General features: G+C 31.3%; 2 protein-coding genes across 3 annotated transcripts; both read right to left on the reverse strand.

The window, feature by feature from the left end:
• Positions 1-911: 911 nt before the first annotated feature.
• On the reverse strand, positions 912-2,487 carry LOC133032714 (BRI1 kinase inhibitor 1). Its single transcript, XM_061106928.1, has one exon. It carries the CDS (start codon positions 2,235-2,237, stop codon positions 1,044-1,046), a length of 1,194 nt encoding a protein of 397 aa, XP_060962911.1. The 5' UTR covers positions 2,238-2,487; the 3' UTR covers positions 912-1,043.
• Positions 2,488-11,687: 9,200 nt separating this feature from the next.
• LOC115699509 (probable protein phosphatase 2C 12) lies at positions 11,688-18,154 on the reverse strand. 2 transcript variants are annotated; one of them, XM_030626973.2, is made up of 10 exons: positions 17,348-18,154; positions 16,668-16,999; positions 15,789-15,960; positions 15,514-15,667; positions 15,353-15,416; positions 14,807-14,914; positions 13,450-13,575; positions 12,994-13,229; positions 12,530-12,732; positions 11,688-12,443 (listed from the first exon to the last, which is right to left on the reverse strand). In XM_030626973.2, exons 2-10 carry the CDS (start codon positions 16,863-16,865, stop codon positions 12,418-12,420), a joined length of 1,287 nt encoding a protein of 428 aa, XP_030482833.1. In that variant the 5' UTR covers positions 16,866-16,999; positions 17,348-18,154; the 3' UTR covers positions 11,688-12,417. The 2 variants fall into 2 exon arrangements, with proteins under 2 accessions (XP_030482833.1, XP_030482825.1); XM_030626965.2 differs by having other exon boundaries at positions 11,688-12,439; positions 17,348-17,744.
• Between the last annotated feature and the right edge of the window lie 5,994 nt (positions 18,155-24,148).

The raw sequence follows: 24,148 nt of genomic DNA on the forward strand, positions 1-24,148 counted from the left end.
TTTTTTTATCCTATGAATATGTGTTTTGTATGAGAGAAGGGTGTATGTGTGAGAAGAAGAGTGAGTCGTGAAATGAAAAGTGAGAGTGAGTTTGTAGTGTGGTGAAAGTGAGAAAGAAGCAAGTGGTGTATTGAAATTTGTATGGAGAGATTGAGATAGAGTATATGTAATTTTGAAGTGATAAGTAAAATATATCTCTCTTTGTGGATTTGATAACTTTGCCAACTAAGTGAAATTTCTTTGCTTTGTTTGTTTATTATTTTGCTGCAATTGAAGTTTATTATTTGTATGGCGAAAGTGAGAAAGAAGCAAGTGGTGTATTGAAATTTGTGTGGAGAGATTGAGATAGAGTATATGTAATTTTGAAGTGATAAGTAAAATATATCTCTCTTTGTGGATTTGATAACTTTACCAAACCGAGTGAAATTTCTTTGCTTTGCTTTGTTTATTATTTTGCTGCACTTGAAGTTTATTATTTTTCTCAACAGAAAACATATACATTTTGTTAAAAAGTCAGACATTGTTGAGGTGTGAAAATATAATACTATATATAAGATGCATGAACTACATCTCTTATTGCTATTTAGTTTTGAGATGAGACCTCATACACCATACCATACACTCACCTAATCCAAAAGAGTTTCTTGTGATTTGAAATAGTGAGCCAAAAGTCGCTTGGGATTCGATAAACCAAAAGCACTACTTGTAATTGAGTTATCCAAAATTAATGAAAAAAAAAAACTAAGAGATGTTAAAGAATTCCGCATTACAAATACATGAACATATAATATTATAGATAAGTTAAGATGAATAAGATGCTGCATATTTATTGTATACACGGAGTGCAATGTTCACATGAATACAATAATAATCTATCTTTTTCATAATAATACATTCATTACACTACTTAATAATAGAATAATAACATTGCAAATTTTATACAAAATTAATTAAAACAGTACAACAAATAATTTTAAAATCAATACTACCATTATTACTACAACTCTCTAGTAGTCCAATTATAATTAATTAATAGGGAAATGCTAACATTTGACTACATTATTATTATTATTATTTGTAGCATTATTATTACTAATGGAATTCTTGCAATGAGCAATAGCTGCTTGAATGGCTGCTTGCAACTCTTCCATGGAACTATCATTAGCAGTATTATTAGGAGGAGGCATCGCCACAAGGGGGCCACTATTGGTCGGCGAAGTCCACATCGATGCCGGCGCCGAAAACTCTCCTCTTCTTCCTCTCATCATCATCATCTTATTACTATTACTATTATTATTATTATTCAAAACACCAGAGAAAGAGTGTGGCTGCCTACGTAATTCGATATTACTAATCTCATCATCATTATCTCTTCTAGCCTTGGAAAACAACAGTGGCCTCCTCACCATTCTCATGTACCTTTTGATTACCTGACTGATCAGTTCGAATTTCACCTTAGATGACCTCTTCTTCTCCTCAATATCATCCTCAATAATACCATCACCCATATTATTATTATTATTATTATTATTATTTCTATTTAACTGCTGCCCTTTATTATTTCTCCATTTCGATAGCCCGAAAAGCGAAAAAGACTTGTTGCCCGGCTTGTTTGATGATGATCTTCCTCCTCCTCCTCCTCCTCCTGCTGCTTCGTTGGTAATGGCGGTTGCAGAGACATCTTTGCTCTGTTTTTGATGCTCCATTATTATTGAGGAGGATGAAGATGATGAAATCTCCTTAATGGGAAGAGTAAAACTATCCATGGAGTTAGTGGAAGTTCTAGGAGAGATTGGAAGATGGGAAAGAAGGTGGAGAGGGAGTAAATGACCATGGAAGAATATGTCGTCGGCCGGAGACAAGTCGACGGCGAATGAAGAATTATTATTGTTATTGTTATTGTTATAACTATTATTAGTCTTTGTAGTAGAAGAAGAAGTTGTGGCTTTATTATTATTTGTGGAGAGAGAAATAGTGAAGGAGAATTCATGTGATGGAGAGGATGAAGATGAAGGTGGTGAGACAGGAGATGATATTGTTACCTGTTTTTTGGAAGAGTTATTAATTGATGATGATGATGATGATGATGACAGTGATTTAACTTCTTTGATTCCTTGAACACAAGTAGTAGTAGTTGTTGTTGTTGATGTTGTACTACCATGTTTGGTTTCCCAAGATTTCTTCTCTGTTGCTAGATTCTGATGATGATGATGATGATGATGAGTAGTAGTGTCCATAACTTTGAGATGATATAATATATTTTGGTTGAATTAAACACTACAAAAGAGTTTAAAGGTTTGAACTTTGAATAATTATGATGAGAGAAGAGTTGGTTCTTTGAATACTAACAAAATCTTTTAGAGGAAAGATGATAAGGTGATTTGTGAAGTAGTGGGAGAGAGAAGGGAGAGGGTCATGTCACTCTGTAGTCTAGCTTAGAAATGTCTCTTGTGAAAGAGGAAAAAAAAAATACTAAAGGCACTAGCGGTGTTAGCATCTTTTAAGTATTAATAACTTTTGTAGAATATAACTAACTCATTGCAAGATGTGACCTAAGTGAACTATAACAATGCTAAAAAAAATTGAGTATTGCTATGCGACACTAAAATATCTAGTATCATTATGAAGTAATAATTTATAATTGGTTAGTAATTTTTTATAATTTTTATTAAAATAAAATAAGTAAAACTTAATATTAAATTACATTGATAATAACATTTCACCTCACAAATATGCTATACTGTAAATAGCCTTTAGCATTCTAAAAAAATGTCTTTTTTTTCACTCAATTGCAAATCTCTTTTTTATTAGCATGCATTATTAAGTTATGATGAGAATAGAAAGGAAAGGTTGTGGTGGGCATTAGTTCTATTGGATGGAAGTGATAAATTTAGCTGTATCTTTATATGTCGGTGGGTCCCTACTAAATCCAACAGCTATTAGAATGAGGAGAAGAAAGTTAAAGTGTGATATATATAGAGAAAAATAGGATCACAAACATCCAAATTTACTTGTTGAAGGACATTGGATATTGCCAAGACTTGATTAATTTATATATAATTCATTATAATATCTCTCAACAGAGCATCTTTTCTTTGAATGCAATATTAATCTATATACACATTCATTCTAATAATCAACCTCCTTTCCTTTTCACTCTTATTAGTTATTACTATGTTTTTATTCATTAACACGCAAATACATTGAGGGAAAGTGTGTATAAGTCATCGACTTTTAGTACATGTTAATGACTTTAGTGTTGGTAACGAGGCTTCAATAAGGAAATTTAAATTTATACGCCTACACATTACATTTTTTTTAAATAGAAGCTTATTAAAATTTTAAAAAAAAAATAGATACAGTTTATATTGATACTCATAATATTTTTTTTTCTAACTTCATTATCCATACTCTCCATTCTCATTCATACTGATAGTGGTCCGATGGGGGTCCGAAGGTGTCCCAATGCTAACCATTTTTTTTTTCATATTTTTATACATAAAAAAATGGTAGCATCAGGCCACTATCGAAACATATTCTGCATTTATAAATATTAAGCTCCATTCATTAAGGTCGTCAGGAAGACATCGAACCACCATCGGATCTTCATCTTTAACCTTTACTCATTTTAATAACAGGAAGGCATTGAGCTACTATTGGACCACCATCGAGCCTAGCAAAAAAACTAGTTTTTTGTCCAAAACTCAGATCCGACCATCTTCGACCATAAATCTAACATCAACTCACAGGTAACAGACATTAATCATACAATTTATTCCTAAATCAATAAGCCTATTAATAAAATCATACATTTCAACTCTAAATCATGCTGAATACAGTAAAATAAAATGGAAAATTTACATTCATGGTGTGGTGGTCGTGGTTCAGAGATCCTGGGTCTTGGGTTGGTGGTCTTCGGTTGGAGGCGCGGTGGTTGGCAGCCTAAGTTGCTAGGGTCTTCGTGTAGTTTTAAGATGAATAATATATTTCTCTCTTTAATATTATTTAAGAATAATATTATATTTAACTAATTAATGTAGTTTTATCAAATAAAACTAAATAATTAAATACTATTATATTACACAATTCATAATCGTTATAATTATTCAAAATAATAATTTTCACAAAATTACTATTTTACTCTTAAGAATTATTTTTCATAGAAATTAATTCTCATTCAATTTCTTTTATCAAATTAAACATTTTCCTGTAGTGTTGTATAGGGATGACTAGAGGATCATGAACCTATATTTTAAAGCTCTAATAAACACTTGATTATTATTGATCTCATTAATAGAATAATCCAGTTTATTAATTCTATTATTACTCCACTATAAATATAAAATTTCACTCTTTGACAATATAAAATTATATTTACAAAATTTTTACTAGTACTCAATTATTATAATCAATATAAGTAGTTCGCCCTCCAGTTATTATTTCATAATAAGACTTGATCAAAATTATTGTTTTACCTTTTTAATTATCTCTTGATTCCTTATGTACCATTAATTCAATGTGAACAGTTAATTTATAATCCAATTATAGATTTGGATCCAACTGTTAGCACTCTCAGAATTAATACTATAAGAGAACTAATATTTGATTCTTTTGAAAGCTTGAATTCAATTATTATACAACATGTTCCCAGCTACTCATATAATTAAGCTCCCAAAATAAAAGTTGTAAGAATTATCTTCTCTGATAAACTTTAACGAGTGAATATCAAAGAACTCAATGAACACAAATAGGAGTGCATCTATACATCATATGATTCAGACAGATCTACTAATAACTATCATTGTGATATGAACAACTCTTTCATGATAAACAGCACATTGATGAAAGATATTATTACATATCGATCAAGTCATGTACAATGAAATTATAGACAACACATTTAATATATGTTTATCTACATATGTGATCCAAATTAAAATCACACACAATATAGTGTACAGTAAACCGTACTTAGTAGTTCTATATTAAAGATCACTTTATTTTAATACACTACCGACTAGTTTTATTCATATTATATAATTTTAATTCTCTTGTACGATCTTACAAGATTATACATTCTCCATATAAATAAGAAAGTTCAGATATTAATTATATTTGTATAATTAATATATTCATTTATCTTATAATTGCATTTTATATATTATATAATATATTGTACATTAATTATTTGATTTTAGGGCATAAATTCCAACACGGAGTCCAGGTCTGGGTTTGGGGTCCAAGTCCGGCGTACGGGGTCCGGGTCTAGGTCTAGGGTAGGGGGTTCGAGTCTAGGCCTGGGTCGGGGTCCACGTCCCGATTCAGGTACGGGGTTCGAGTTTGGGGTCCGTGTCGGGGGTCCGGGTCAGGAATCTGGGTCCGGGGTCCGAGGTCCGATCTGGGGTCCGGGTCTAGGTCTGAGTCCTGGGCATGTTCTGGTCCAGGGTCTGGGTTCAGTCCGAGTCCGAGTCTAGGTCTGGGTCCGAGCCCAGGCCTGGTCGGGGTTGGAGTCGAGTTTATTATAAAGAATTTATAATTTTACACAACCTATTAGTACAAGTCAATATCAAATACAGTATTGTATTAATAATACTATTACAGTCCAACACAATACTATACAATACAATATATCACAGTGTACTAAACAAGCCCATAATAATATATTATTTAAAGTCTTCCAACGCTTGAAGTTTTGATCTCAATTTTTTTAACTACATATATTTTTCTCAATTTTCTTCTCCTGACCGAGTAGAACATAGGGAACTTACAAAAATACTATAAAATGAAAGAAAATTTACAAAAATATTACTGTATCAATATTACAAAAATACTGTGTTTAAAGTTTCAAAATTACAAATATACTGTGTTTTAGTAAAATAAAAAAAAATAATTCAAAAACAACCCTAGAACAACTTAACAAACAACATGAAAATAACTATGAAACAACAAAATATAATTACAAAGCAACAGAAACATAATAAAAATTGACTTGATTGCAATAAGCAAAATAATATCAACTCCTCCTTATTATGTTTTTGTATTACGATTTTTTTTACTTAGTTTTGACAATTTAATTTATCTTTTTGTACTATTACATTATTTTTTTTATGGAATTTATTGTTACAGTTTTATTTTTTCAATTTTTTTCTCTTTTCCTTTTTGAGTTAGTGATAGTTAAAAAAAATGATCATAAACCGAAAAATAACTAAAAAAACAATATAAAAAAAACAAAAGAAATGTAAATATATACAACAAAAATATTATCTGGAATAAACTGAAAATATACACGATAAAAAATGCACATAAATTAAACAACAACTAAACAAAAAAGAAACACATAAAAATAACAGAAAAATAATTATAGAATACCTAAACAACAACATAAAAACAACTATAAAATAATAAAAAGACAAATATAAACAGTGACGGACGCACATATATCAATGTGGGGGCTATAGCCCCCACTAACAAAAATATTATCTTTTAAAAATTTAAATGTAATTTTTTTAATTTGATAATTATGAGTTAAAATAGTAGAAAAGCTCCCATAAAATTAAATAAATATAATAAGAGTGATTATAATATATGTCTAAATATTTTTTATTGATAAATAAATCCCCACAAAATAAAAATTCTCGATCCGTCACTGACTATAAATCAATAGAAAAATAACAACACATTAATCTTGTTATAATATACTATTTTTATTAATCATATAGATGGAGAAACTATTTGTCTATTTGTCCAAAAGTCATGCACATGATAGTCTTCCCAAATATATATATATTTATATATATATCTATTCTATATAAAGTGTGCCTATATAACTAAATTCTTGGTTTATGAGAAATTTATGGGTTACTTTTTATTTATATTTAATAAAATAATAAAATAAAAATAAAACAAATCCCATTAATATTTGAACTGATATTTGATGCTAATTATTCGAGAGTCACAACTCTCTTTCCTTCTTTATTTTTATGTAAATATTATTCTTTTAATTTAATAATGTTAATAACAGTAAATATTTGTTATTTTAACTAAAAAAAAGTTAAAGATTAGGTGAAGAATTGCATCCACTTCCAATGATAAATATAATGGAAAATCTTCATCTCAGAAAGTTCAGAAATATCATCACGTAAATATTTTTGAACTGCTCCAAACATCTTCTAAACAAATTTATATTCAATTCTTTAAATGTAGCTCCGTATAGAATTCTCAGTCCCTCCAACGATGAATCATTTGATATACATACATTTTAATGTATTTACTATATTTGTTTGAATGGTATTGTTTGAATCACATGCTTATGCATAATATAGATTCACATGCACATATATTTATTACTCCATAAATTATCTATACGCTTTAATATTATTCATTTTTTTTATTACACCCGTATTAGAAATTCTAAATTTATGTTGCTTAAATATTGACTCTCTGTACTCAATTATTTGTGGATTCATGTTCAATTATATTATTATTATTTGTGTAAAATCTTTGAAATGTGAGTATATTTTGAAGTATTAAGGATGTAATATCCAAATCTATGTGGATTATTTTTTTGCTACATAATATTCTTTAGGATTGTGTTCATTTATGTGTAGAAAATGTGTTATAGGCTCATCATTATTCCATTATAGAGGACTATGTGGAGATTCATGTGTCGTCTTTTGAATGAAATTTATCGATCACTATTTACTATTATTTATTGATTATTATTTTATTGGCACAAAAAATAAATTTGTGGTAGTTTAAATTAAATTTTAGTATTATGCTCTAATGCACAATTACGAAAATATAAAATTTAATATCTAATTAATGTTTTTATTAAGAATAAAATAAAAACTAATAACTTTATTATCAATTTTATTACTAATGGAAGATAGTCTTACGTGTTAAATTTACATACTTTTTAGCACATCATTAGATTTAGAGTATGCTTTTTGTTAAATGAATTACATTTTAGTTTTTAACCACTTATTTGCATCTCTATTGTAGATGTTCTTAGTGATTGTTGATTTATTTATCAAAGCTAATACATTAATTATCTTAAATTATGAACAAGAAATAAGAGTTTAGTTTTGAAATTTTACACATTATTTTTTTTTCCCAATATATATCATTATGTTTTTTATTTTATGATAAATAATTACTTTAAAATAAGATTATTTATTTAATTAAACTATAATAATATTATATAGTATAATAATTAAAAGTTAATTAAAATATAATGATAGTACTTCCCAAATATATATATATATATATATTTATATATATATGTGTGTGTGTGATCGATATCCTATCTCTCCCCTAAGGTTTACAAACTCAATTTGGATAGGAAAAAGTTACATGAATTTTTTTTTCTTTCTAATATGCGACTTTTTCTTATCTAACAAAAAAGATTGACTACCTAGCTGGTACCAATGCAAATGGCGAGGATAAACCAGGTAATGCTACATTTTGGGACACTTGAACTCTATATATAGGTGAATCCAACAAAGAAAGGGTGCTTGAGAAAAGCAACCCTACAACTATACACCTCATAATCAACTCATAATTATAGGTTGTAATAATGTTCTCTTTTTTACTTACTCACATCCTCATTTTCTATCTTTTTCACTCTTACTCTTAGTATAAATATTACTTGGAGATTTATTATTTTATTTTATGTTAGCTAGGCTTCGAAGTTAGGAGATACGTATATAAAAATATATAACTAATACATAAGGTCAGAGTCTGAGTATAATGCGTACAGTTGTGCACGATACATTTTAATATAAATTTGTTGAGTCATAAAGTCATTGAATCAAAATATTATCCGCAAATAAGCAAAACAAAATAGTGAACCTATTTCTCTTTCTTATTGACAAAAGTTAATGGAAACCACTTGAGCTAGGGTCATAAGAGAGTACGTGTATGTTGGAGGTTTTGGATTTAAGTCTCAGATTCTTAATTATGCTTGTAATATATAAACGCTTAAATAAAAAAAAATAATGAATCGTCAATAGAAGGCTCAAGTAGCTGTAAATATACGTGTCTTGTGGATCTATATTTTTTGAACTTTTTAAAATACAGGTTGTGTTTTGCTCTGCTATAAAAAATATGGGTTGTATCGTATCGTACAACAATTTTATAGGGCACGACCGGCCTACAAGTCCGGTAATTTCGTACTGAAATTCGTGTCGTACTTTATTCGGGACACCCTGTTTTTCTTAAATAAACTAACCTTTTTTTCTTAAGAATAATTACATAAGACACCATTTTTTGTAAAATATATTTACATTTTTACGTTCAAAGAATATTTTTTTTTTACATTTTTACGGTTTTCCAAAAAAAAACACGAAAACAACATAAAATCAACAAGAAAACAACATAAAAGTAACATGAAAATAACAACAAAAAATAACATATATATAACAAAAAATTAACAACAAATGAACAAAATTTCAACATAAAAAGACCGTATTTTATGTAAATAAAATCAAAAATATCGTAAAAATATTTAAAATTCTGTAAAACCGTATTTTTGTTGTTTTTGTGCATTTGTGAAATTAACCCTTTTTTTTATACGAGTTCAAATTCGTATTTTATATTTTTATATTTTTATTACAATTGATGAGCTAAATACTAAATTGTATATGTATTTTATAGTTTTAATTATATATATTTTTTAATAATAGTTATACATAATCATATAAGAAATAATTATAATCATTATAATTTGAATAATACTGTAATTTTAATTGATAAATAAATATTTATTATTTTATTATTGTTATTATTATCAAATTATTAGGCTTTTTGATTTGTCATGTTTTCGAATTATTTTATTCATGCTTACGTATTGTACTTTCAAACTTGTCATGTCGTGTCGTGCTTAAGCTCATATCTTTGTGTCTTGTTGTGTTTAAGCCCATATTTTTTCGTGTCGTGCCGTGTTGTGCCTAAACACGTATTTTTTTCATGTCGTTTCGTGCTCGTGCCTCTCGGGCATCGATTTCATGCCATGTCAAAAATATCGGCCCATATTTACAGCACTAAGCTCAAGCAGGTCATGCAAAGACAAGTAGGGATTCATACTTCAGCCTCGTATCGTGTCGTGCCTAAGCTCATATTTTTTTTTATGTCGTGTCGTACTCGTACCTCTCGAGCTACGATTTCATGCTTTGTTAAAAAGACCGACCCATATTTATAGCACTAAGCTCAAGCGGGTCATGCAAAGACACGTAGGGATTCATACTTTATAGCCTATACTCTTCAATCAATCAATCAATTAGACACAACATAAAGGAATAGAAAAAAGCAAAGCAAACACAGAGGTCAAGTGAGAGGTGTACAAATTATGTGACAATTTCAACTTGGATTCCAAACATTCCCCATAAAAAAATTAATCGGAGGGTGGTTTTTGAGGTAAAGATCCGAAACATATGATTGTTATTATTATTTTAACAGTGAGAAAGAGAGGGGATTGGGTTGGCTGGGCCACACACACGTGTACGTAGTGGTCCATTCCAGCGTAGAAGAAATTTGTTGGTATAGTTGGGTCAACATCTCAATCATGGAGGCATTATTGTGGTAGACTGAGTCATAGCCTCACCATTTTCATAATTAATATATAATTATTAATTGGATAAATATATCCTCACGGCCACCATTCAGCCTTTACCACTCAAAATTTATAAAATTATATTATTCTTCTTCTTAAAAGATAAGAAAGATGCTAACAATGCATAAAACAAAGATTTCGCACTCCGTCCTCACTCTGAGTACTCGTGGGAACTCTCTTTGGGTCGGAAAGGAGGCTTTTTCCACTTGCATTGCCACCCATAATTCTTGTAATCTTGTTCTTTCTTCAAAGTACAATAAACCCATTCATTGATTCTCAATTTTCTCCCTCCCCTATATGAATGTATCTGTTGGGATATGGAAATTCTATTTTTATATTGTTTCGGCCCTAAAAGAATTGAACTAAAGCAAAAAAAGAAAAAAAAATCAGCTTACAAAAACAAATACAGCCAAGCTGAGCTTTAAAAGATTCATATTTTTTATATTATGAACTCTAGAAGAAGCCACATTCCTGTCTGTCGAACATATGAAAAAGTAGGACCCCAAAAACAGTTGGTGGCAAAACAATTCTCTTCCCTATGGATAACTAGTTTTGATATGTGAAACTTCACAGGCAACAAACATTCCTTAAGAAAATTTATCAGCCCATTTTGTCACAGTTTTAAACCAGAAAGGTCCTAAGTGGAACCTCCTTCACTTCAATGACAACACAATTGGTCATCCATAGCTTCACTTCTTTGTTCAAAAGATAAGACCGAAGCCAAAAAAAAAAGGCTATGCTGATTTTAATTTTATTTTTCTTATAGAAGTAACATCCATCACTTTCTTGTAGATATAAGTGGATCCATAAAAAAATTTGGTATATTAGATTAGTCGCTAAAAAAGCTTGCAAGTGCACATGTAAATCGGCTTATTACAAAGCTACGGACAACTGGTGTCTACGTCTTGCCCCCTAAAAAAGCTTCTTGGTCCCAATAATGTGGTAGATAACTATAAGCACAGCCGTGATGCAAAGCATCACCACTATATCACACCAATTCAAATTATACTAGTTTAATCACACCACATATTTCTTTTTTATTAATGTTATTATTTTTGTTAACAGGACATTATAAAAATGACAAAATCATGACAACCTTTAAATTATAAATCCCCTCAACCATTTATAAAATGGTTTAAGTTAGGGTAAAATAGTTTTACAATATAATATAGGGAGGCAGAATCCACACATTAGAACAGCATTGTTAAAGCTAAGAATCAAATTACTCTTTGGAAAAAGAGAAAAAAAATAAATTAATTGCCTAATTCAAAGTTCTTTTTAACTTCAGATTGCTTACAAACACAAAGATTTCCTAATTCGAAATGAAAGTTAATGAGGTCTCTTTCCAACTCCGTATATAATAATATTACATCCTAAACTACTACTTTCATTCAATGTTAGTAACTCTATGAACTGGAACATTGTGGATCCAGAAAGAAAAGTTATTACCTCTGAAAACAATATGCACAGGCAAGTTTTATCCAATCCTTCCACAATACCCACCTTTTTTTTCAGTAAAGGTTTGATTTTGCACTGTTTTGATCACTCTGAATCTGAAGTCAGAAAAGAGATCTTCTGAAAATGCAAGCATTGTGTAGCCGGAATCTTCTGATTTGGAACATGAAAAGATGAGATGAAGATCCAAGTTGGGGTCCAACTAATAGAAGTAGGAACAGCACAATGGACCTAAATGCTATGCTCACAGATAAACTATTCTCCTGAAAAAGCTTCAGCTTCCCAATTATGATCAACTTCAAAATAATAGTTAATGCTCTCAAATTGCAAAAATACCCGTGGAGGGTTGTTGGCTATTCACTTCCACTACTATACCTATCTGAAACCAACAAAACAATGATTAATTTTGAATGTTGTATGACGAAATTTATTGCCAATGGAGTGATAGGAGAGAAAGATCATTACCAGCAGAATGCCTTTTTCCTTCCATGGCTTCTTTCTTCTCCTGGCAACTTAAGCAAAGGAAAGGGCCGTCCCAGGGACGCAACTTTCCTGCATTACATGAGCCGGCATGTATTGAAATGCCCTCTCCTGGTTTCACTTCTACTTGACAAACAGCACATGTGAACAACCTAAACATGTTGCAGAGTGGATATTTCGTGTCTAACCTGTGTAATCAACACAAGCCTTTATCGTGTCAAAATACTAAAAGCTGAGTAACTTCATACATACTCTGTTCATAGGTCAACCCCCAAAAAGTTAAACAGGAAGAACTAAAACAGAACAAGAATAAAGAAAGAAAGGTGACACTAAAAAGAAAAGGAAAAGAGAGAGAGAGAGAGAGAGAGAGAGAGAGAGAGAGAGAGAGAGAGAGAGAACTTTCTCATGGCAATCATGTTAAGTTGATAGTGACTTTTTCAAGCACAAACCTTTCTGAAAGCATAGCAGAGCCCTCTTCAAATAATTCCTCCACCACGTCTGGCTCTATGTACTCTTTGTCAACATAAGAAGTTGATTCAGTTGACTTTTTACGAAACATGGACTTAAACACTCCTTTTCCCTGCTTCTTAGGTGGGGGCAGCGGAGCAGGTGGCTTCTCTTGAGGTAATATATCAATCACAATGCAGGTTGTGTCATCTCGAAGTCCCTTCGCATGTAAAGATTCCTGGAAAAGAAATAAAATAATTTTTTAACAAATATATATATTATATGTATAAATGTAACAAATACAACGTGAAAACAGAAAATTAGAGGTGTCATCGCATCAAAAGGTGTAATGGTAAAAGAGAAAGTTTTCTATCCATAATTTATGCATGTGATGTGAATCAACAACCTCTGTGTAGATTATATTTAAAACAATAAATAAGTTTTAATTGTAAATGCACCTTCACAATTTGCGTAGCTGCAGCATCTGCTGACATCGAACGGCAGCAATCAAGAGCAGCTTCCGCAGTTAAAGCATCCCAAACACCGTCACTTGAAATGATCAGCCTACCACCAGAAGTAGACAGCTGTAGAAAGTTTCAAGAGAGACAAAGGAAGAAATTTTAAAAAGAATAACAGCAAAATTCCATCGATCAATACTTGAGAAATAATAAGTCTTGAAAGAGGAAAATAGATGATCTCAAGTGGACAGCTCTCTTTCAGCTGAAAATGCAGAGACTTTCCCAGGAAAGAATGCAATCATGGCTTATGAACATATGACTTTATGGAACCAGTGTTTCGTCACAAATAATAGACCAGAAGAAACCACTCCTTGTTATTTGAACCATCACAAACAATGACTTCAAATTCAATCACTTCAAGAGAGAGTTTTAATCTAAATGCTATCATTAAGTTCAGCTTGAAACAAAATCAGGCACATATTGAGCAACAACAAGTGACAAAAATTCAAGAAGGAAAAAGGACAGGTAAAAGAATTCCATAACAGGCGCTTAATCATTAAAAATTTGTCCCAAATATGTAAAATAATCAAAATAACTAAAACTACTACTTTACATTTTCACCCATATTAGCTTGACTCCAAAAGCAACATATCACTCTAAACCTTGTTATACAATCTTTATAGGGTCCACCGAGAGGATCACTACTTTAAATTAAAATTAAAATACCATCCCAATTACTGTCAAACAAGATTAATTTTTACTAATGCAACACCCTAAACTATGATATTGCTGCAATGTTAGCCTTCCCACATAAATTGACCAAATTTAAAGGGTATAATGTTCTATTCATAAAAAAGTAGAAACCTTAAATGAAACATCAAGGGCTAAAGTAATTTTACCACAACTCAACAGTACTTAGAAATAAAAAATAAAAGAATGTTCTATGAAGGAATAAAATTTCTTAATTTCATCAAAACTCAAATCATTTTGGCCAAACAAGACCTCCTTTCTTGTCAATCAAAAACATTAAAAGCTAGATCAAACCTCAGGCTTTGTGGCAGCTATTTGAGCTAACCTGTATGATACTACTATTTTAGCCCTTGAATTGAAGGTAAATATTTTATTTCCTGTAATTTGATCATTGCACCAAGATGATTATTTTGATAGGAAGGTCACGGGTACAGAAAAACCAAAGTTATATTATAATACACTATCTACAAAAACTTCAGGAGAAAAAGATTAATCCTCACTATCACTAGGAGAGTAAAGAAAAATCTAATGCAAAGCTGTCTAGGCAAATGGAAACAAATAAAAGAAAGCAGAATAATGTGAGAGACACATGAAAGGACAAACAAACCTTCACTTGCTTAACATAAGGAACGGGAACAATGTATTCGCCAACATCCCTATCCCCAATGGATCGTGAAAGACAAAGGCCACCTGGCCAACACCTCAAAGGACCAATCTACGAAATACCCAAAGTGATTTACAAACTTTAGTTATGTATAATCTGATAAAAAAAATAAAAGCATAAACATGATAATAGGAAATCAGTATCTCATAGTATATAGTAGCATACATGATAATTTGATTAGAATTATCCCAAAGCAGAAACTTTTAGGGGGAAAAAGAGAAGCCTTTAGCTCCATCCTACAACCTAAATCTTTCTTATAAAAAATTCTGAACTTTAAACCCATTTTACTCTCATCATCCAAGATGTGCAGTGTCCTGATTTACATCTTAAGTTCCAAATATGACGTTTGGTTGGTTCAGTTAAGCTTCATGCATCAATACTACAAGATGTGATGCTCAAATGTGGGAGAAGTGCACGCTTAGCAAAACGAAATAGACAATTGGAAAACTCCCCACTTTAAACATATCGAGAGAAACAATAGGGAGTTACCTCAGCACCACCGCCAGTATTTAGACGACCAACCTCACCCCCACTTGCAGTGATACGTGATCTCCTAACAGAATTTGAAGAAAAAAAATGTCTTAGCATAGATATTATTGTTATAACATAACCACTGGAAACATAACATTAACATCATATGTATAACTTACTCCTCTTCATTGCAATCAAGCCTATGATCTGCAGATAAGTAATAAATGCCTCCTTCAGCTGCTTCAAGTATACAGCGGGAGTCGCCAACAGAGGCAACAGTTACAACCCATCCTTCAATAATCACAAAAGTGACAGTTGTTCCTGACATTTGTGCTGAAATTCAACCACAACAATATATAAATTTCATACATACCGAAAAACTTACAAACAGATAGATCATTAAAAACTAAGCTAAATGGAAAACAATGTCATAACATAGAAATGACAACTGTACCTCTCTCTTGAAAATCTTTGTCTGTCTTGACAAAGCCTGCGACCAAAGCTCTTGGCAATGCTGCTATCCATTCATCTCTGTTAAGATCTAAAGGTATGGCACTTAAGACATTGTTTAGAAGATTCTCCTTAGAGTAAATGGCAGCTGCAGATCCATTATGTCCATCAAATAACTGTGAAACACGCAAGAGCTGTTAAGTTATGAACCTATTTTTATCCACTTCTGTTCCGCAAAGAGTCACACAACGATGCTTCAAATATAGTTCTCATAGTCTAACAAAGTTCGGAGCTAGCTAGTCATGGACAGAGTTCAAAATGAAACACATAGATGATGCATAGTCAAGTAATACAGGAGATATATTGCGATTTTGAAAAACTCTTAACTAGCCTAATACTCAAAAAGACATTCCTTGATTTGAAAATTATAAATCCCAAAATGACAGAACTTAATAGTAAAGTCCAAGCATGTTCCACTAATGGAGCTCAATCCTTTTCAACAAAGACTATTCTAACATATAGCTTCAACTCAAATCATTCTTTACTCAATACACCTATGTTGAGAAAGCCACAAATGATTGTAAAGCCACGTTGAACAAATCAAAAGTAGACCAGTCATTACACTCCTAGTTGACGAAGGATAATGCCTATATGGGTGTTTCATATATCAGAATATCATAAAAATAAATAAATGAAAGTCGTCCAACACATGTGCACGAGAAATGTCAAGGAAAAAAAAAGAACATTCTATGAAAATCTAGCTCGGAGTTTAAAAATGCAGTCAACCACCCGACGACGAACAATTGAATCTAACTGAAGTCTTCATCTTAGCAGGGAAGTTAATTAAGAAAAAATTGTCCAGGAAAAAAAAAATAATCATTACCCCAAAAACGGAATAGGTAGAAACGCCATCTCCAACCATCCTTTGGCATTCTGTCTTAATCAAAGTGAAATCTTCTCCTTTCTTACTCTGACTCGCCTGACCATGAATTAATTCCGGTCTCTCAATCTTCTCATTAGCCAATTCACGCTTCAGTAACACCGAAAGTGGTACCGTGTGATGTTCACTCCTCGTTGACATTGTCTCGCTTCTTTCCCTTTTTCCTTTTTCGGTTAATATACGTATTTAAACCCAAAAGAAAATTTCAGTAAACCTTCTCCGTAAATAATAATGCTATGCCCTTCAAACTTTCATCTCTTGCAATCAAACAAAATCTGCTAAGAAAAAACAAAAAGATCAATATCCAATGATGATAAATCGGCCATGCCTAAGAAATCACAAAGATCTTCCAACAAAAATTGCACTAAACAAAATCCAATAATGTGATTTCTAAAAGCAGTTATTACACATCCATAACCGAAAAAGAAAATTTCTAAATTAGGCTTAGAATATTTAGATTATGATACAAATCGTAATAAAATCTGTCCCCAAATCCACGTCAATGTAAAGAACAACCAAGCTATTAGCTTCTTATTGAATAAAAACCAAAAAAAAAAAAAAATTGCATCGCAAATCAGAGAAAACTGATAATGATCAATAAAGGAAAAGGATAGAAAAATCACATGAAAGTAGATGAGAATGTCAACAATGACGATTACGCGCGAAGAAGAAGATTGGAAATGGATTTTTTTTGAAACTCTTTCGCTATGATCGAGAAACGCGGATCCCGGAGCTCTGCAGAAATTCCATTTGTGTTCATATGTAGAAATTATTATGAATACTAATAAGTAATATAGCTATAAAAAAAGAGAAAGCGGAAAAATAAACAAGCTGTTCTTTCTTATTTATTTATTTAAGAAAAACGCTTATTCTTATGTGCTGACATGGCACCGTTTCCTTGGTTAGTTCGGCGCTTTTAAGTTGAAGCCGTTTTGTTTAGAGAGCCTTCTCTCTCAATCTCAGCCGATTGTATTGTGCTTTCGGCGCCTTGTAAACCGTTGGATTAGCCGTCGACGTAAGCACATAATGAATTGATGATTGATCTGATCTGATCTTATATACTACTACTGTTACTGTATCTATGATTATTAGCGTTATTTGTAGATCTGGAGTGGGGCCCAGAAAAATTGGGCCCCACCTAAACAACCCCAACTCTCCTCTTGGCCGACCAATTACCAGTGAGACAAATTGCATAATGCTTGGAGACAAGTAATTAATTAATTAATTAATTTCCTTTCCAAAAAAAAAAATGAATCAAATTAATGCCTAAATTAAAAATAGAAATTTATTTATATATGAGGATGAAGTTTTTTTCTAAGGATGAGCTGTGTCCGGTTAAGGGAAGTAAGCTAAAGCGTAATAAATCTGGAACGTCCAATGGACGGAGTCAGATTTCAACCCCCACGCCACGCTAAGGGAAGGAAAGGAATTATCCAAACCTTTACTTTCAAATGTTTTCTCTCTTTTTATTGTCTAAACTTCAATTTTTTTTTTTTTTTTCTAATTAGAATTTTGACATCACTAAATCATCATATTTCCTAAACTTTAAAGATCCCTAAAATATTTTCCTAAATTATTGAGATAGATAGATTTAAAGATTTTTGTCTAATTTTAATAAAAAAAATCTAATATGGAACAAAGTTTAAGAGTATGATTTAATACATATCAAAATTTGAAAAATATGATTCGGTAGATATGAAAGTTTGGGAAGCATGATTTTAGTACATGGACAATCACCGCATTAGTAAAATTGAATAAAATTAGACAAAAGTCTTTAAATCTAACAATCTCAATAATTCATGGAAAATTTTTAATAGCCAAAAAAATTTAAAAGACATAATCTCAAACTGCCAAATCAAAATCATTCAAAGGAACATGAGCTCGAGGTATAGCAAGAATATAACATCCGCCCTTTCTCAGAAAAATTATTAGTAATCAAACTAGAATTCCAACAACCATGGGAAAGAAGCAAGTAATCAACAATGGCATTATTAGGTATTGTGGACATTGTCCCACATAGAATAAATAGTATAGAATTGAGCCATATATAAGAACATGAGCTACTCCACTCATTACCAATTGGTTTTAAGATGGAACACTATGATTCTCAACATGGTATCAGAGCCATATACCTTGCGGGCAAGTGATCCTATTCGATTCGCACCTATACAGATAGTGACCATGTCTACTCTTATACGGTTCAAGATAGATGAGCAAAAAATAATCATCATCTTGAGGGAGAATATTGTGGACATTGTCCCACATTGAATAAATGGTAGAGAATTGAGCCATATATAAAAACATGAGCTACTCTACTCATTACCAATTGGTTTTGAGATGGAACCCCATGATTCTCAACATTAGGCAAACGCCTAATCGAAGAAGATTTATTACCATCTAAGCTAGGTATCCATTGATCATTATAAATAGATACCTGGGTACCATCACTAATGATCTATCGACCAATAACCTCAAAAATATTTTTCACCCAAAGAATAGACGGCCAAATAAAGGAAGACTTTTTAGTAGCTTTAGTTGATAAGAAAGAGGAATTAGGGTAATAAAAATCTAGCAACCAGAGTATCAGGTGTGTATACAATCTTGCAGCTTGTTTAGCTAAAAGTGCCTGATTAAATAGGAACATATCCTTAAACCTCATACTAACATGAGACTTATACTAACATAGCTTTTCTCATGTACATCAATAGGGATTCTTTTTATTCAAATTCCCACCCTACCAAAACCAAGCACAAAGCCTATGAATCTCTTGAGTTAAAGTCACGTAAAGCTTAAAAAGATTCATAGAGTAAGTAGGAATAGACTAAATAATAGATTAGCAAGCACTTCCCTACCACCAGCTGAAAAAAACTGAGCCTTCCAATCAGAAAATTTGTTCCAAATTCCATCACGAATTGATTGAAAAAGACCCTTCTTATTCTGGTCCGCATTGTTAAAGTTTATGCCCTAAAAAGCCGGTAAAAATATTTTGATTATGAATAAGAGTTGAATATTTTGATATATGTATGAATGTTATATTATTAATATTGAATAATATATATATCAAAAAAAATTCTTATCATATATAAGGTTGTGACTTGTAGTTTTACAAAGAATAAAGATAACTTAATCATGAATAAAAATATTTATATACATTAGTTTACATAATGTAATTATTTAAAATATTATAAAAATTATTTTAAAATAATTTGAACTTAAATAAAAGAACAAATTAAGTAAATTAATAAAAAAAATAATTATTAATTATTTTTAAAGAAGTATTTTCCTTCATTTGCTTTATCTCTTTTTTTCCCGACAATCGACACCACCCTAACCCTTCCACCCCACCTCTACCACCACACTATCACTAGGGCTAAGTTAGAATTGGGGTTTGGGGGGTCTTTGAGTTCGATGGTGAGGTCCTACACCTCACCCTCATTATAAAAAAATAACAATAATTACTACTATTACTAACATAGCTAGAAATATCTTTGTTATCCTAAAATTTGCATGGGTAACGTGGTGGCTAACTAAGTGACACATGTTAAGGAGAACAATTCTGGTCGGTATATTTACATGTCGACTAGGTCCGAAAGACTTACATAGACCCTTCACCAAGGAACATCAGCAATCAAAGATAGGTGATGGTTCCGTTAGAATATGTTTTACTAGGATCTAGATTTACTAACAAGTATGTTTTTAACAACCTAAATATGAATTTTTAAAACGATAAAAATAAACACATAGAAGGTATGAGAAATCTTACATTGGTTGCAGCGGAATCAAATGACTCATTCCGCTCAGATCTCTAACCCTTGTATCATTTCTGTCGCAGAGTATCACCAAGATCTGACCCCGAAACTCCTTCAGTTGTTTAGATTCTTCACAGTCCTACATACTATGATTGAGGACTAACTTGTTATGGGTGGGCACACACTCAATCACTAATGGATGAAATTTGTTTTGTGAAGAACACTATAGAATTCGAAATTAGAAGAAGAAAGGAAGAAGTCTCATAAACCTAGAGAGAAAGAAAACTAGGTTTTTAGCTTTAGAAGCATTAGTTGGATAATGAGACCATAGCTTTCTTTTTATACTAATTTCACCTAGGGTTATGGTTGATTTATTTAGAATAAAAAAACGATAAAAATGGAGCAAAAATACCCTTAAGTGGCCGGCCATTAGTGAGCCCAAACATTTTTCTCAACCATTTATTTATTTTTCACAAATACCACTTTTTATACTTTCAACCCTATGTATGCCAAAACTATTTATTCAATAATTAAAATAATTATCAAATAAAATTGTCATTTATAATATTTATTAATTAGACTCCACAAAGTCTCTTAATTAATAAATTAACCCTAAAATCCTATTTCTTCACAATCAAGCCATAACATAGTAAAAATTCATAAACTAGACATAGTCTAATTTTAGAATTATAATTGATTAACTAAAATCAATTGACTGAGTCTTACAAGCAGTTTGTCTCAACTAGTATGGGGACCATGGACCTATATAACCGAGCTTCCAATAAGCAGATCTAGAACTTACCAAGTAAATTTTCTAATTTATCAATTCCTCATTGCACCACTATAGAACTTGAAATTGCACTCTCAGTTATAGAGAACGCTTTATATGTTCCACGATATAGATACGCTATTAGTTATCCATTGTTATAATTCCAATAATCAATGATCCTCTATAAATGATTTACATTACATAGGGATTAATTTACCGTTACACCCTTCAATGTATTTTATCCTTAAAACACTTAGCAACCTATAAATGATATTTTAGTGAACTAATATAATCACTAAAATGAGTGCTTTATCATTTATCTCTATTTAGCCAAACTCGAAAGAAATCATCGTTTCACTTCTATGTTCGGATAGAAGCTATAGATTCCGTATCTATGATTAGCGCTCTCACTCAATTGAACTACCATGTTCTTAACCTATACGTCACGGAAAGAACCATTTGGTCGACTTTAACTAATAGATTAAAGTAAACAAATAATGCAACTGAATTAGAACCTAACCATCTCAGGATTGAGATCACTTGATCTAGGATCAACTAGGTGATATTGAATTGAATAGATATTACGGTAAGTTTATCATATCTAATCTATGTTCAATATCGGTCCCTTCCGATGCATACTCTATACATCCAACCCAAGCTTACTTTGACCAATGCCCTGGAAAGGACATAGCACTTATCCAAGGTGCAAGTAAACTACGTTGTTGATTATCATATCAGCTAAACCCTATGTACTGATATATCTAGGAATACATTTAATCAGACAATCTTGATTACTTTCCACTGTGTTGACGACACAATAAACAAGAATATCGGTGTGATAAGGATTTGGATGAATTTATAAATCAAATAAATAAATAAATGATCGCATGAACCAAATAACACATTAAACAAGTAATGAAATTAAATCTGTTTCTTTATTGATAATAGAATAGAAAAGATTACATTGAAATAGAGTTTTATTTAGGGCACAAAGCCCAACAGGTTCGACTAGGGGACTTCACTGAAAGATATTTTAAGATATTTTCCTTAACTGCTTCTACAATTATAGCTCAATTAAAATTCCTATTTTCATGAGATTGATCTGATAAATGGAGAGAATCGTGGGATTGCATATTCAAATCCTCCCTAATTTATCTCCAATTATTTTGTAACAAAAGTATTTGTATTTCTCTATAAATAATGAAGTCATCTCACTATTCAAGGGACCTTCTTTCGCATAAAAAAGAGAACAATCACTCTGCAAAAATATTTGTACACTTTCCAAGAGCTATTGAGAAACTCACCTGAGTAGACGTTGTGATCTTGATAGTTTTTCATAGTAATACAACTAAAGGGGAATAAGTTGTTACTATTATAAGGGCTCGAACCTCTATAAATATTGTGTCGTTCGTTATTCTTATTTCATCATTACTTTTTCTACAATTACTATCTCTTTAATAGACTCAGTGTCTTTAGCCAAAAGCGAGATTAACAATCTTAAGAAATCATAAATTAAAAATATTACTAAATAATTTAGAATTATTCTCCATTGGAAACTTTGTCCTTATTTCGCTTATTTCTTCCAAGATATTGATCTATATTGTCACGAATCTCCTAATGAAGAGAATGGCACTACGTCCCACATGTTCTTCTATTCTACGCTTATGACGCTTATAACTGCTATTTGTGCTTGATGTTTGGCGATTTACGTTACGAGTCTTCTTTCGTTGTGGCTCTGCATCATGGTTGGTTGGAATTATATCCAAAGGTAAGGTACCTCTACAACTTCATTGACTTCCAACTCTTCATCGTCATCCCTATTCAAATCAACACCAGGATCATCATTTATATAATTAGGGTCGTACCCATAACATTGATCAATTGGATTATCTATTTGGTGTTGATCTATATTGTTACGAACCTCCTCATTCACACCAACAACAACGTTTGTTTTTGGGATATTGAAAGTTCCAACCACACTACGAAGGGAGAGAGTAGGCCCTAAATTTACAACCCTCTTCAGATGGAGTCATTGTTGCACTCATGGAAAAAAGGCTTCGCCAGAATCAATTGGCCTTTAATGTACATGCAAGAAACATCCATTTTAAATTTGTACTCCAATAGGTCCACTTCCAACTCTTTATATAAAATATCATGCATTTGTTGTAAGGTTATATACATCTCAACCTTGAAAGTTTTACTATGTGCATCTCTTAAAATCTAATTGAAACCCTGACACATCCAAACATCATCATACAACACAAGCAAAAACATAATTAAACCTGCCATTAAGAAGAACGTAAAATTTATACGACATACATAATAATAATATAAGAAAAAGGCTTAAACACAATAATCGGGTTTTTATGAAAATTTTACTGTAAGATATCACAAAAAAATTGTAACATAAATTGTTCTTCATGTATTACAAATTAATCGTGAAACATCAAAAAATGTCGCAAATTACACTCAAGCTTTCTTTTTTTGGCCACACATCGCAAATATTGTAAATCATCACAAAACGTCGAGAATTACACAAGGGTTTAATTTTTTTTATCCTTATATTGTAAAACATCAAAAATTATCGTAAAACGTAATTCTTAACCTTAGATTTGGTGTAATATCAAAAATTTATCGCAAAAATATCGTGAATTATCGCAAAAAAACTCCAAAAAAAAAAAGCACAAAAAATTACAAATCCAATTTTTGGGCAAAATCAATAAATTACAAGTACAAATGTATACATTTGTTAAAAACAAACTACATACATATAAATAACTGACTCCAACAATATTTTTAAGTAAAATTAGTTACACATATTTTTCCACTAAGCACCATTGTAGCTTGGCTGTAGTTTTTGCAAATGCTGGTGGTTGCTCTCAGTGGTGGCGGTGGTAGTGGCTGTC

This window comes from Cannabis sativa, chromosome X (genome assembly GCF_029168945.1).
Source record: "Cannabis sativa cultivar Pink pepper isolate KNU-18-1 chromosome X, ASM2916894v1, whole genome shotgun sequence".
NCBI classification, from domain to species: Eukaryota; Viridiplantae; Streptophyta; class Magnoliopsida; order Rosales; family Cannabaceae; genus Cannabis; species Cannabis sativa.